The following is a 16,424-nucleotide window of genomic DNA, read 5'->3' as shown; positions in this document are numbered from 1 at the left end:
CCAGGTGTGTGTGTGTGTGTGTCTGTGTGTGTGTTTGTCCATGCCAAATTGTTTGCAGACTTAAGTAGCTTAATGATTTTTGTTGTCTAACGTAAGGCATTGACTATAATTGCATTTATTTATGTCAAGTGCTGAGCCAATTGCATTCAACTTAACAAACTAATTAAATTTATGCCAAGCAGCAGCTCAGCTCAGCCAGCAAGCAGCTCCAGATCTAGAGCAGGTAGTATATTGTCTTGTCTACGCTCAGCTCAGCTCTGGTCTAAAGCTGTGGAAATTTCGCATTAGTTTATAAGCAGCTTTAGCCTACAAATTAATAACGAGAAATTTGATGCATGCTGTGTGGCTGAGTGAGTGGAAATGTTTATGAATTTAAGCTCTAAGTAGCAAGCATTGCAGTTAAATGATTCTGGCTAAGCCGCTTAATATCAATTAAATGCATGTCGTTAAAACAATGTGTCAAGCCAGCTAAAATTATTGGAAATTGTTAAACTTAAATTGTTTCCATTTAGAGCGTCACAGGCAATTTTAAAGTGCTCTCGATGCAGGCTGGCAACAATTTATCGCTGACAGCTGACAGCTTTGCTAATTGCCAACCACCAGCAACAGGATTAGAGCTGTTGTCATCATAGAAAGCCGAAATTCAATTGTTTTTTTTTTTTTGTTCGTTCGTTCGCTAGTTGTGTTTGAGTTGAGCTGCCGTCGAGTCTTATCGCTTCTTGATGCCCAGCGGGCTGTTCAGCTCCCCAAAGTATGCAACACAATTTTATAAAGTAAGCTCAAATTAACGCTCAACCACACACACACACACATGCACACAGAAGCACACACATGCACACTTTGGCCATTAACCTAGGCATTGCAGTTGGATTTAAGCCTTATACAGTCGCCACCAAAACAAAAATGCGCATAATTCTCGCTGAAAGTTTCGACTGTTGCCTGCTAAATGGGAAACTGTTGCTGTTGCTGTTGCTGTTGCTATTGCTGTTGCTGTGCGCAAAGCTAAACGTTGCGTACTCGTTCTCAGCGTCATCGTATATTTGTCAAGCAAATGGAATAACCGTTGCAATTGCAACAACGTCAAAGCCAAACAAAAATGTTATTTGCCGCTTTGCCCAAAAATCAAGTACACAAGCAAACAACCAACAACTGCCAAGCGCCATGTGCGAATACCTCGCTCTCTCACTCTATTCCATGTGTGTGTGTGTGTGTGTGTGTGTGATTATGGCAGCTAGAACTGCCTGTATGGCAACGGTACCCAAAAAGTGGTTGCCACTTGGGTGTATGACTCGATATGATGGCCATGACGGCTATGCTGGTTGCTTGTGTGTGCGCGTATGTGTGTGTGTGTGTGTGTGAGTTGGAGCCGTTGCGATTCTGGCAGCGGCTTGCCTAGTGCTGGTCGCTTTATTAAAGCCAAAGCCTGTCATTGTCCCTTTTTACACATGAGTTGCGAGCTGCAACGAATTTCAGCAGGAGCGCACTTGTATAAACTGGCTGAGATTCGCGCCAGTTGGTAACGGTAACGCGTAATAGAAATGGTCAAAAGCTGCAGCTTTGATATACTCTATACACAGACAAAGGTTGCAACGACTTATTGTGGCGTTATAATCACTTGATGTGAAATTATTTTTGATTTATCGTGAAAATAAACGAAAAGTTTGCAATCACTAGCGACAGTTCAAGCGTCAGCATCGATATTTATCGATGTTAAGTTTGCTATTTAATGGAAACTGTTAATTTAACTGTTGTTTGGGTTAACAGCAAATAATGAATGCAGTGATCTTTGTTAGAACTACATATGTGTGTATGTTAGTTTACAGTATGAGCAGTGCATGTAAACTCTTAACATTAGTGTAGCCGTTATTATTTGAATATTATTATACATATATAACATTAACAGAATGCAACATAGCATGGTGAGACTAAATATCACATGGATATACTTACTATATGTAAAATACTTAAGTGTATTATTTTTAATTACTTCTGACAAAGTTGAAGTTACTTATACACCAATTGAATTTATTTATACACATTTATAATATATACACTCAAAACAACTGACTGGTATATTTATCTGCAAACTCGAGCACAAGCAATGGCAGTGCATTTGTTGCTTCGACTTGGGTGTTGCTGTTAGTCGACAAGAGCAATCTTGCTGCGTTTTATTTTTGGTCAGTGATTTTCGCGTTTTGCGCTGTAAGTTTACTCGCAGTGTGATGAGTGTGCTGCCTCTGTGTGTGTATTTGTGTGTGTGTGTGCTTGTGTTCATGTGTGTGCTTATGTGTTGTATATTGTTGCTGCTGTGGGGGGGCGCTAGAAGTGCATGGGCAATGTGAGCGCCTGGGCAAAAAGTAGAAGCAACGCAAAAACCCAAAACGAAGCGCAACACGAAACGTTTGTTTTAATGGCCCAAAGCGACAAATATTGAGAGTTAGAGCGAGAGAGAGAGAGAGACGCAATACAAAACTCACAGTGCGGGATTTAACAGCCAAAGTAATGCAATGACAAACAAAGCAAACGACGATGCAACATTCGCAGTCAAGCGCAGCAGTTGTTGTGGGTGCTTTTAGTGGCAAGTGCTGGTGCTGCTTGGCGTTTTGGCCATTTCTCAGTCAAGTTTTTGCCAAGGCCATAAATAACGCCTGCAGCTTGCAGCGAGCAGCCAGCAGTGTTGCAGCAACGTGTTGCCGCTGGCAGTGTCAAATGCAACAGGCAAGAAACTCAAAAAAAATATAATAAAAACAATAAAAACATTTGCGCATCCTTAGAGCGCACAAGTAATTAAGCGTTGGGGCCAAAGCGTTGGCAAAAAGCATTGCTAACCACAACATGCAAACGGACAAACAGCATAGAAACCAATTTGTTTATAAAAATATTCGACCGCAGAGCGAGCGTTTGCGAATTGTTTGCTAACCTGTAGTTATTTTATTATATTATTTATGGTCAAATGGCGCAGTGACAGCCCCGCCCCCACTCCACCACCTCTCGCTACCTTTGCTTGCTTGTAAAACTAACTCGTTTAGTAAATTCATTTTACAAAAGCTATATACATATATTTTTTTTTTGCATTGCTGATACCATGGCAGTGACCGTAAAGACCGCAGAACCCATGCAACTAAGACATACATATATAGAGGGGAATACACACACACACACACACACACACACACACACACACATACACGGATGCACAAAGTAACCGCAAAAAAGTGGTCAGTTGGCCAAAAACTAAACGAAATGTAATAAAGCAACGGATATGCCAGTTTGCTTGAATACTGTAGCATACCCCAGGGGATGCAGCTGAAGCTCAACTATGCAGATAGACGATTTTAGTCTATTTTGGTGCAATAGTATTTGCCAAAATACACAATACACGCAAATGAATATGAATTAGACAACAAGGAGAGCTTCCCTCAAAGGCGCACACATAACCATAACCATGCATTCAATATTCCAACAGCAGGATGTATTATTTTTTGCTGTGCATTTGTAATTCAAAGCGCTCTTATTAAGCAAAGCTTCAAACAAGCTTCAAGTTTCCCATTTTTTGTTGTCTTAATTAAATGCTTTTGGCTAAAATGCATGCTCAGCTGCTGGCAGCAGCGTGTTAATGGACTTTCAAGTATTTGAAAGGGTTTGTAACCACTCAACTCGAACTCGAAACTCAAACCCAAACCCAACGCTTCAAAATTGTTGTTGTGGCTACACCTACACTTGACTTTCTGACTCCCAGCTAAATGGCATTTATTTTGGTTTTTATCGCACAGCCTCCTGCTGATGTTGAGAGTTGAAAGGCTTTTTTGGCAGCCTCTTGACTTGCCTCTGAACTTTCTGAACTTTAAAAGCTCTAAACATTTAAATCAATTTAAATTTTGTTTACATGCACATGGGTTGCGTTTTTTATTGGTTGCAGCACTATTAAATTTTTAAGTGCCAAGCAGAGACCGCAAGACCCGCAAATACCACACAAGCAACCAACAGTCCTCGCCCCAGGCCCTACCACCCCCTTCCTCATCTGCTGCTGCTGCTGGCGCACTTGCTCCACATCCACTAATAATTCATTATAAAAGTCACTGCTTTGGTTTTTGCGTTTTGCTGTGACGCGAATTTCGCCATTATAAACAGTAACAGCTCCTATACAATTTCGAGCTTATGTCGTGACAAACTGCACACACACTAAGGCAAAATATATATGTGTGTGTGTGAGTATTGGTGTCCATGTTTATGGCAAGCATTTTGCACAAACGTCAAAGCAAGAAATAAGTTACAGGCGCTGTTCTGCTAAAAGAAAACGCTCAACAATTTAATATTATTTTGCAATTGAATAAGGAATTTAAATTAAGTTGACTATAGTGTAAAATGTTGTTAAATGCAATAGCCAATTGTTATCGATAACTTCTAGTATGTTATCGCTTCAACAGTGAGCGCTAGAGTAAGACTTAATGCTTTAGCTCTAATTTCTAATGCTCTTCTTCTATATAAGTTGAAGTTGTTCAGTTGTTTGCTTAGCGATTTAGTTTTCGAGAACACGCTCGGACTTATTGCAAAACATTTCTATATGTCTATGGGTGCTGGCCTGGCCGCTTGTAAGTGTTGAAAATTACTGTCGACTTGACTTGTTGCCTTTTTGTTTTGCCAGCTCGCCAACTACAAGAGCAACAACAATAACAATTACAACCTATGTGCATGTATATATCGTATCGTATCGTATCGTTATGTGTGTGAGTTTTTATGTGTAACGGGATATGAGTGTGTTGAAAGTTATTATGGGCTCCCTAACGCGAACAGTTCGTCCGTTCGTTCGTTCGTACCCTAACCCAGTGCGAGTGTGTGCCCCATTAATGGGCAAAATTACTGTTTACAAGTGGAGCAAAGGCAAAGGCAACGGCAACACTTTGGAGTGCAAGTTTCGTGTTAAAATAATAAACACATAGCAAAAATTGTAACAACATGTGTGTGTAGCAGGACTCGCTGCATAATTCCATTACACTGCCAGTGGCAGGAAGTTGTAGAGCGACTAGCATAAACAATATTAAAAACAATATTTTTTATTCCCAGCTTTAGTTTCGCTCATTTAAAGCTTGTCCTTTTTTTGTTTTCGCATTTGAATTGCCGCGGCAAGCTTAAACAATTACGAGAACCGCAAACAACAACAATTGCTGCACAATATGAAATTATTCTAATGACAATTAGTGTTAATTGTCACTTATGGGGGCCCTGCAATGTTGATAATGTTGAACGTGTAAGCGCGCGTTGTGTGCTTGGAGTAAAATTTGCATTTGAAATGAGCTTGTCCGCTTGTTTTCGAATTTTCAATTTGCATTTGTCCTAAGCAAACAACAACAACAACAACAAAGTCGGCAGTCGGCATTAGAGCATAAATTGTAATTACTTAATTATTTGCATAAATCAAAGTTTTAGCTCGCGACTCGCCAGAAACATTAATTTTAATGCGCCAAAGGACATTTATTGAAATGTCCAATCAGCGTGCAGATAAAACTTTTTTTCGAGTGGATCAATTTCTGAAGAAGAAGAAGCAGAGATTTTCGCAGGCACTTAGAGTTGCTGCATAATTAGTTGGCCGTGCCATGTCATTAAAACTGAAAGAGATTTAATTAAAACGAATGACAATTCGTCTATTGGCTTAAGTACTCATAATAAATTGGGTTCCATTTGAGCATTAATTGTGCCTGTCATTAAGCTTAGCCTAGGCGGTTCATCTAACAGTAAGTAGTTGAAAATCAATAAATCTCCTGTAAGGAATAAACTTTTTGGCAAAATGAAATCTGACAAGCTGTTCTGTCCGCAGAATATTTCATAAAAACGCATAAAGACAAAGTTAAGCAAGTAAGATTTTCATTTTGCCAACAAATTTACTCGTCCAAATTTACATTTCCCTTTGCTGCTGTCCATGGAGTGTGTGTGTGTGGGGGGGGGGGGGGAGACTGGGGAGGGTGGTGGGAAGGGGGGCGTGGCTACATTAGCAATACCGCGAAATCTGCACACAGAAATCAAATTGAAATGACGCATTTAATGGCATTTATGGTTTATGCGCATTTTTATTATAATGCGACTTCAATTCTTTTACGCTGTCTGCTGGCAAAGCAAGAATAAAATAATAATAGAATTTTCTTCAACATTTTCAACTTTCGGCCATTTCGAGTTGCCCGGGCTGGCGTGTGGCTTTGGACGCCAACTGACGTCGCGACATGAAGCGAAGGGGAGTGATGCTGATGGTTGGCCAATTGGTAATTTTGTTATTAGTCACGCTCTTTGCGCTTCATTAATGTTCATTACACACAAATGAACCCACATCGATTGATATTTTTCCAGCGTCTGGCGGTTTTTGTGGTTGACGTTTTTGCGGTTTGCAATAAATGCGTTTTATTTAGCTTTGCTGGCAGTTTTTTCTTTTTACTTATTTATTTATGTATATTTCGCTTTTTTGCTGTTTATTTATATGGCCAAAAGGGTTGAGCGCGTGTGTGTGTGTGTGTGTGCGCGCTTGTTACATTTAATTATAAAAATAAACACAACTTTATAAACATACAGTGGGCGCTTTAAATGCCATGTATGTTCACTTATACATATATATATATTTATATACTTAGCAATTTGCCAGACAGGCAAACTTTGAACTTTTAGCTTCTATGCGTCACATATGTTAAGGGCAAGTCAGTTCAGTTCAGTTCAGTGTGCGTTTGTTGTTTTTTGTTAGGGGTTGCTCGCAAATACCAAGAAAAAAAATGTGAGAAATTTATTGACGCTGCTTTATGCACGCTTAATTGAACACTGGCAACTTGAAAGGTTTGCAGCAATTGATTGACTGAGCCAGAAATAAAAAACAAAAAAAAAACGTTAGCAGGAAAAAAGTTATTTAAATGTGAATTTCATTATGGGCTTAAACAGCTGGAAATTTCTCGTTGTTGCTAGTTATAAGCATATTAAAAATACAAGCGCCTTTTTAGTTTTCCTTCATACTTTTTTTGTGGGTTAATTTTGTTTAGTGGTGTGCCCCTGCCCCTGCCCCGGGGGGTTGCCCGTAGGTTGATTATGCCACTTGAGTAGCTCGGCTTAAACCATATGCTGTTGGCTTCACTGCGCTTTGAAGTGGCATGAAAAATGTGATAAGCATATTTATTATTTATTATTTTCTCAAGCACTTGAGCTATGCCACACACTCAACTCGCCTCGACGATAGTTAATTTCTTTGATTGATTTATTCTGTTACTCAACCTTGTTTCGAGCGCTTAATTTCGTTTTAATTTGCACAATTGCCGCTCATTAAACAAAAGTAAAATTCAAACAATTAATAAATTTTTAAGTGAAATGCAAATTATGCCCCGCCCGAGCTCAAGTGCCCCACCAAAACCAACACTCATCATCGCAACAGAGCGCACCTGCAACCGCTTTGCACACAATACATTATTAATTTAACTACCCCTAGCTTCACCCTCCCGCCCCGACGCGCCTCACAGCTGCCAGCACGCACAACAAATGGCGCTTAATTTGCCAAATGGCTCTTGCTCTCTCTCTCTTTCGCTCTTTCGCTCTCTGCTTTGCGTGTAACCCTTTCAGTTGGGTAGTTTCTCTTTATTTCGGCAGTAGGGAGGTGGGGGGGCAGTAGTTTGCAAAAATATTAATCGCGCGAATGGACAAAGATGCAAAATACCTTGACTGGAAAATTGCGCAAACGCAAATCGTTAAAAGCCAAAGCCAAAGCCAAGTTAAGCAAAGCAGAAATAAAGCACAAATGCAAAGTAAAGTACAGTGCAGGCGAAGGGAACAAAAGTAACAACCAAATTGCCAACTTTTGTGCAAACTTAAGCTAAATGAAAGGCCAGCGCGCAACAAAAATTCATTAAAAGTTTGCATTGTGCGAACGAGCAGCAGCAACAGCAACAACCACAACAACAACAACAACAACAAGCTTATTGCGAACTAATTTGTCTGGGCGATTTGGTAAAGATTTGGTTTTGCCAATGCGCCCTTGTTGACGCGACAAAACCCAATTAATACGCTAGACAAATAAAATAGTCGGCCCAATTTGGCCAACCAAAGCCCCACATACGACAAGACGGCAAAACCGTTTAGATAAAGCAATAACCAAATATACACACAACGCTAGAGAGAGCCAGAAAGAAACAGTGAGAGAGAGAGAGATAGAGTGCCACACACGCGACTCTGCATAATTTTTTGTTTCCTCTTTCTAATTTTTGTTTTCTTTTGCTGCCTTACTTAGGCTCCAACTATATCTCAATATAAATGTCTTTGTGTGTCTGTGTGTGTGTGTGTGTGTTTGTTTGCTTGTGGTTTTTCCAAGTGTGAGAATTTGTCGCCAACACAGTCTTTGTGTGTGTGTGTGTGTGTGTGTGTGATGCTTGTTTGCTTAAGTTAACCAGAAAGTTTTCTTTAAGATTTACGCTTAAGTTTTACGTGATAAAACTTTTATCACTATGACTTTTTCTTTTGCTTCAAGCTGCCAATGACAAGGAGTGTTGCGATTTTGATAGAGCCCACGATTGCTGTGGAAGGGCCAGCGTACAGTGGTGTGTCCCAAAGGGGGCCAAAGGCATTCAAGCTTACTCTGAATTTCAAATTATTAAAAAGGTTTGACAATACAACAGAATTCAACAAATGAAAATAATAAAATAACAAGACAGATTCTAAATAAAATATAACATTAGAAAATAAATTGATTGAAAAATTGATTGAGTTAAGTACCCCCTTTGGAGACTACGCTCATGTGTCGATTGCATTACATTGTAAGCCGAACATTTTGTGTTGATATTTGCTTAAGGATATTGCGCCAACTTGTACAACTCACGCTAGTTCCCTGCTGTAGTTATTTGCACTACAACCCCAATATACAGTCAGAGCTGCCCCCTCCCTCCCCCTCAGTTAGCTGTAGGGTGGGGGGTTGTGGGTGTTAGTAAGTACGTGCCGCTGTTTGCTCTCCGCAGGAATCACTTTAGTATTTTGATGGCAACGCTTATATCATCAGCCCAAAACTCAAGACATAAGAAACTTTTTATTAACATAAATTATGAGACACACACACACACATGCATAAACAGGCTGAGTCAATACGCTAGTTGTCTAGAGCGAGAGAGAGAGACTAAGTCTAGGAGTTGTTGTTGTTAAGTGAGTGCATAAATTTCACTTGGCGGCCCAAAGTTTGGCCAATATATCTATTAGACTGTCGACTGTGCTTACCGTTATGGCAATGTCATGGCTGGCATCGCATGTGTCCAACTTGCGCTTGAAGCGCAGCACAGTGTGCGTGGCATTCTCGTAGCCCAGCATCAGCATATAATCCTGCGAGGGATCCACCACAGGCTCAGTGTCGCCATTGCGCGTGACGTGTCGATCCTGCAAGCACAAAATGAAAGGAAAATATATGCGTGAGTTTACTTTAATAAATATATGCATATATACTCGTATATATATATAATATTTTCTTGGTTATTAATTGCTATAAAAAATGCAGCAAAATATTTAATTTGCAGCATACTTTTGTGGGCCTGCCTTTGGGCGCCAGACATATTTTTATATCATTTAACATGCTTTCAAACTGTTGTTGTCCTTTGCCACAGAATCTCGCACAGAAGAGGAGCAGAGCATGCCTTTTGTTTTGCTTATAGTGCGTGCATGTGTGTGTATTTTTTGTAAAATAATTTAAAAGTCGCTTGCTCTCACTCTAGCGCACGCTCTGTTTTGACAGGCTTATCAAGTTAAAGTAGAGTAGTTGAGCCAGCGCTGAGTCAAACCGAAAGCAAAGGGCTGGAGTTTTTCACATATATATATATATATGTATGTGTGTGTGTGTGCGTGTGTGTTTTGTATTTTTTGTGCTCTTGACTTGTTCGATTCTTTGGCACATGTTGTGTTGGGCAGGCCTCAACACAGACAACAGATGAGTCCATCTCCAGTGCCCTGCCCCTCTCTCTCTCTTTTCGTGGGTGTATGTAAATTCTTATGCACACACACACACACATACACCCACACACATATTTACTGCCTCCTGTTGAAAATATTTGGTAGTCGACTGCTTTTTTGTATGCGCAAGAAGCTGTTGATAGAGCTACGTTTGGTAGGTTAGGCAAGCAGGCAGCTTCGCTTCTGTGATTGTTGTTGGCCTGGCTGACTGGCCTCACATATTGGCAGTTGACTGCAAATGGGCGTCATGTTTGCCTTGCTCATGGCGCATCCTCGCCAGCAGCAGCAGCAGCAGCAGAGCACAACTTGTTGTTATATATAAATTTTGTGTGTGCTCTTAGTTTTTTTTTGTTCTTCTATTTTTGATTTGGCATGGTGAAATTTTTTTGATGATGTTGCAAGAGTCGCCACCACCACCCCAGACAGCGCTCGTAATTGAAGCTGATGGAATTTTTGGAAAGTTTTCTATGCGCAAATATTTCTAAAATTTTATTGATTTAATTATTTGCTGTCGCTTGTGCTTTTGACGCTGTATCAAAGTTTTTGATAGCTTTTAATTTAGTTACGCATATTGAGTGCAAGAAAATCAGTTCATATTAAGTGATCAACGCCAAAAAGTATGCTATGCGAAATAAGTTCAGCAACGCATTTAAAATTCGACTGCTACAGTTTATCAGCTTAATTATTGTAATTTATATGATATACATCATTAATGAAATCGCCTGCTCTGGACCCACATTTTAGAGAGAATCTGCACCACAGCTGTTTGGTCAGTTTGGGCAATTCACACGCACCACATTTAGTACCACAGCCCAACCCACAACCCACATCCACTTACATTTGATTTATATTGGCTAATGCTCTTACATTTTTCATTACTATCTCGAGCTGTTTGTCGCTCCCGACGCGATTATGAAGTGAAACTTTTGCGCTCACATTTCTCACACAGCTTTTCCATCATCTAATTACAACAAAAATGTTCACACACCTGAGGCTGTTGCAATTAATTTGCCCCAATTTATATCCCACTCCACCGCCGAAGCGCCACCCACATCATCCCGTTGCGTGCTGCTTGCTGCGTGGCGCTTTTGTGGCGCCACAATTACATGCCAGCATTTCATTAATCATATCACACGCTGCGCCATTTGCCATTTAGCTGGCTAATTAAAAGTTTGCACAAAACATTTAACATAAATTCCAGCAAAATTTATACACACACATACATAGACATACATATATATTGTATATCTATGCAAGAGATAGAGTTTTGGCGCTGCCTGTCGCTTTGTCTGACTGTTTTGCAATCTGCAAACGCATAATTCAAGATCTGTAACGCATAGTTCCGTTCCCATTCCCCCGAACTCCCCCACCCCTCATGCCCATTGCTATTTTGCACAGTTTCCCTTATAATTTTACATTATCTACCTGTACGCACACACACACACACACACACACATACACGCATATACCTTGACATGTTTCTCGCTTATCGCAACAACAGCCAAAAGTCGCGTATACGTCGCGTATGCCGTGAGAATTGTGAGCACTGTGAGCAACGACGGAAATTAAAAATACACGCTGCAATGTTGCAAGCACCCAAGCGACGTTATCAAAATCAACGTGTGCGTGGGCGTTCGCCACAAGCGGAATGAGTAGAGAGAGAGCGGAGCTGCCCTGCGGATGACTCGTTGTGGGGTAATTATGCAAAAGGAAGGCGCATAAATTTGCAATATTCTCTGGCTGCTGCTGTTGCTCTTTGGCGCTCAAAAATGTTTCAAATGCCAACGACGTTTTAACTGCTCACAACTTTTTATGCGTGCAGCCAAAACGCCGCCAATGTCGCGTCTTAAAAAAAAAGAGACTCTATGCACACGCGGAGTAACCTTCAAATGTCATTCAACTCGTTGCAAGCACTATAAACTATAGAAACATAGAAATATTAATTTAACGCTTATTGTTAGGCAAGCTGCAATTACTGAATTAATTGCAATTGCGCTAAACAATTCATTGCTAATTTGCAATTACAATTCCATTTGAATATTTGAATTGCTCGCGTAATTATGTTTCAAAACAAAGAGCATTTTGACTTCGTTTAGCTGGCAAAGCTCCTGCGAGAAACTTTTCATTCATTCTGAATTGCATGCCATGGCAGCAGCTTTGCAATTTTCGGGTAGAACGGGAGCGAAGTTCTTGTTGGGACTGCGTTCTTCTTGGTCTGCGTCGTCGTTGTCAACGCACACGTTTTTTTAATTGCTGAAATTTTATCACACCTTCATGGTTCGCAGGACTCGTAAATTGTAATCCTTGAGCACAGTGCACGAGCTTTTGCGTCGACTACTTTTGCTTGAGCAAACGCCGACGCCCTCATTTGGCCCTGCGCGCTCTGCTCTGCTCGATGTTGTCATTAACGTCGCTGCTTCTTAAGCATTTAATAGCCTTGTCAAGACTTTAATGCCTTTTAGCTGCCGCCTCTAATATGTGAAAGAGCTGGTGGTAAACACGACGCTACAGCTGAAGTAGATGGAGGCGAAATCAATAAAAGCGCCAGCGACAGCAGCAGCAGCAGCAGCAGCAAATTAAGCACCTTTGCTCGCTGCCTTTTTATTTTGTGGAAAACTCAGCCGCAACGAGAATTTAATAGGATTATGCAACATTGACGTAGCTAGCAGAGAGGCAAACAAACTTATGCAAAGCCTGTCACTGCACTTAACTGTAAGAGACACACGACCCCCACCCCCACCACACCCATGCACATACCCATAAATATAACAACCACCCAGCCTTGAACCCTTTGGCATCATAACAGTCAACTAATTGTGCTGATTTTCGCTTGATGAAAACTTTTGACATACATATACGAATATGCCCATCGTCAACAGCAGCAGCAGCAGCAGTGAAAGCATCAGCAGCAAGTGGCAAGTGGCAAGTCCCAAGTTTTGTTACGCCAAAAACAAACTTTAGCAATTTATGATAATTCAACGTCAGCTGGGACAGTTCAGTGTGCAGTGTACAGTGTACACTTGAAGTACATCGAGTGCGAGTGCGAGGAATCAAGGCGCTCTGGCTTGGGCTTGGGATGCTGCTAATGTAAGCAGACTGCCAGGCAGGCAGGCAATGAGGCAGTTTGGCAGTCAGGCAGGCAGGCAGTCAACCATCAACAACAACTGACAGCTGGCTAGCGAAAAGCTTAAGCGACTAGCAGCCATCAGAGCGAGAGGGGGAGGTGAGGAGCGCCTTAAAATATGCTCGCAGCACACATTAAACTTATTACACACACACACACACACAACAAAGCAGACAACCCTTTCCACAGAGATACACAAAGACTAATGCCCAATCTCGTTACATGTTGAGATTTTGCTTTATAACCAAAACACATACAACAGCAAAAGGGTTGGTTAGCTGCCTGCCCCAAAAGCTTGCACTCAGCCACAACACATAAGACAGAAATATCAAAATGCTAGAGACCAGCTATCTATCTATATATTGTATATATATATTGCATAGTGGGTTGTCTGGCGAGTTATTGTCATGTTTGCTAGGCTAAAGTGCAGTGCAGCAGCAGCAGCCGCCACCGCAGCAGCAGCGGCAGCGGCAGCAGCTGAAGAAGTTTTGAGAAAGGTTTTCAAAATGCTGTCGGACAGCTTTGATTTATATGTGTTGGTTCTATATGTAGTGGGCCCTGGGGCATTGCAACCAGCAGGTGAGCATAGGCACAAAGAACCATTAGACAGAAAGCAAGCCGCAAGGAAAACCCAACTGCTGGCACTTGCAACAAATGAATGTGGCAGACAATCGATCTTTAAGGCAGCAAATTAAATTTCAGATCAAAGCAAGACTGAATATTTCTATAGTAGTTGTGGTTAGCTTCTTGTTACTTTTAGATTCACCCTCTCTGCTCTAAGCTCGAGCACAAGCATCTGCCATTTTGGCATTGCCAGAGTCTTGTGCAGCAGCAGCAGCAGCAACTTTAGTGGCATTGTAAATTGTTTTCCTGTGCACTCCCCCTCAGTCAGTCTGTCTGTCGCTCTGTCTGTCTGTCTGTCTGCATTACTCTGATCTATGTTAAAGACTGCTCTGCTCTACACGTAATATTTGGCTTAGAAATTGACGACGTTGGCATCAGAGGCAAGGCGCATTTGATGTGCAGCAGCAGCAGCGGCAAGCTTATGTACATTTGATTACGTATACGCTGTGTTGGTTTTGCCTGCGCCAAAAAGAGCGCGCCCACGGGGCAAAGTCATCAAGCTATCCAGACAAACAGACAGACGAACAGACAGAGAGACAGATGAAGCCCCCGCAGACACAAATCCAAACTCTGCGCTCGACTCTGTGTGTGTTGATATTATTGGCATTGGCAGGCATTTTGACATGAGTCTGTGCAAATTAACGCTGCAAGCGACTTTATCAATTAATATACTTGCCCGACCTCATAAGCCAAAGTGCATTTGGTACGACAGTTTAGTCAAATTAAATACGTACAAGTTACTGCCCAGTCTGTCCAGTCTGTTGGCCTCTGTGCAGAGTTTAAGCTGCTCCTCGTCTTATGCTAACTTGCAGTTTGTTTGCCTACGCCTGATAAATGCAGACACTGCAAATTGCTCGTTAATATTTTATGAAAGCAAACAACAACAAAGTGCTGCTGACATGCAATGCACTCACTATATGCCAAACATATCGCATATATGTGCATTTATTGATTTGCCAAACTGTTGAACTGACAAGCATTTTATTTAAATTAAATTGCCCAACAACAACAGCAACAGCAAAAGCAACAACAACGAGCAGTTGCTTTTTGTTTGTACTTAAAATATCAATCAATCTTTTCATTATAGAAATTGAATGCATTGCAATGTTACATTAACTATAAATTAGACAGTTTAAATAAAAAGCTGTCTGTCTATCTGTCCGTCCATTGTGGGTTTTATGGCCAAGTAATTTGCTAGAGTTATTAAAATGCATTGATGCATTAAGCTTTCAACAAGTAAATCGCAGTAGAAAAAAACAGTAACCGCTGCCCTATTAAAATGAGTAAACATATAGTGAATATGTAGAGCAAACAAACCGAGCTGGGCTGGGCATAAAAAATGCGCTTGCGGGTATTCGAAAATTAACAGTGCGTACTAAAAGTAGGGCAACTAGCATAACATATTTACTTAATTGCCATTTACTTGCATATTTATGCTATTTATTTATAAATTAAGCTCTTATCTTTAGCTGGCACACAAAGTCAACTGCTTCAGACGATATTATCAAATTATCCCATTGGTATTTGGGCCGCAATCTCGGCCTGTGCCCTTGGGACAGCTAAAGCAAGCCCATTTGCATTAACAATTTTTCGTTCAACCCTTTTTGGTAATTTTATTTTGGCTTGTTAGACAACCCCCAACTGTGCTCGCTCTCCCGCTCGCTCGCTCAATTAATGTCATGTAAGCAACCCACTTAGCTGGTTTTCACTGTAGCGCGTGCATGCATGCATACGAACATATCAAAAGCCAGGCAAATTCAATTAACAAACTTTGCACGTCACTCAAAATTAACTCTTGGGGTGTTGAAGCATTGCGTCGCCCACTCCCACGTTGAGTCGTAAAAAACACACACAAGCGGCAGATCTGATGACAAAAACAGAAAATGAGCGACTATTTTATATCATTTTCAATTGTCCAGCGCCGCCCAAGAGTTGACGGCCCCACCCGCCCGTTCGCTCGCTCGCTCTGGGGACCAAACCCAGCGCATTATATTTTAATGCGTTTTTGTAGTAAAGTGAAATTATGACAAATATATATACACACTCTCGTCTATATGTATATAGGGTGAAAAGAAAATTACAATAAGACGAAAAATTGTATTTGTCATATTGTTAAGCTGATGGCTGTCACTTTTTTGGCTGCAATGTCTGTTGATTTCCGTCTGACATTGACGTTTCTCTCTGTCTCTTTCACGCGCTTGCTGCTGCTGCTGCGGGTGTCTCTCTATCTCTATCTGTGCTGCTGTTATTGAGACCACTTTTTAAATGCGATATGTAACGGCTGCCAGCGAAATCTGTTGAATGTAACACACACACACAGAGACACAGTGAGCGAGAGATTAAGAGATGGATGGGCCGGGCAGGGAGTTGGCAAACTAAAAGCAAATTCAAATAAATTTAAAATCCCCTTGTGCATTTTTAGCGACAGTCGAACTGCTGCTTAGACTGAGTTGTGGGTGTTGCTTGTCTATGTGTGTGTGTGTGTGTGTGTAAAAGCAAAATGCGATAGGCTAGTTGGGTGGTGGCTGTCTGTCTATCTGTCTGTCTGCTGTGCGCCCTTAAGGGCTGCATTTATGACACTCCATTTGTCAAGCGAATGAACAAACGCCGAATGAAATGAAAGTGTGCAGAAACTCTAGAATTTGGCACAAACGTATTCGAATTTGGATTTGGGTTTGAAGTTGGAGTTTACACACACACGGACAGACGGACAGACAGACAGACAGTCAGA

At 41.1% G+C, this 16,424-nt stretch overlaps 1 protein-coding gene across 1 annotated transcript in view; it reads right to left on the bottom strand.

Moving 5' to 3' along the window:
* LOC108600372 (MOXD1 homolog 2) overlaps nt 1-16,424 on the bottom strand; it is a 117,496-nt gene that overhangs the window by 29,563 nt on the left and 71,509 nt on the right. Inside the window, exon 4 of the mRNA XM_017987909.2 lies at nt 9,223-9,378. Coding sequence (XP_017843398.2) covers nt 9,223-9,378 — 156 coding nt within the window. The remainder of the gene's footprint in view (nt 1-9,222; nt 9,379-16,424) is intronic.

Source organism: Drosophila busckii, chromosome 3L, assembly GCF_011750605.1.
Source record: "Drosophila busckii strain San Diego stock center, stock number 13000-0081.31 chromosome 3L, ASM1175060v1, whole genome shotgun sequence".
Lineage (NCBI taxonomy): Eukaryota > Metazoa > Arthropoda > Insecta > Diptera > Drosophilidae > Drosophila > Drosophila busckii.
The sequence above is the reverse complement of the archived record's forward strand: the minus strand, read 5'-3'. Positions and strand labels throughout refer to the sequence as shown.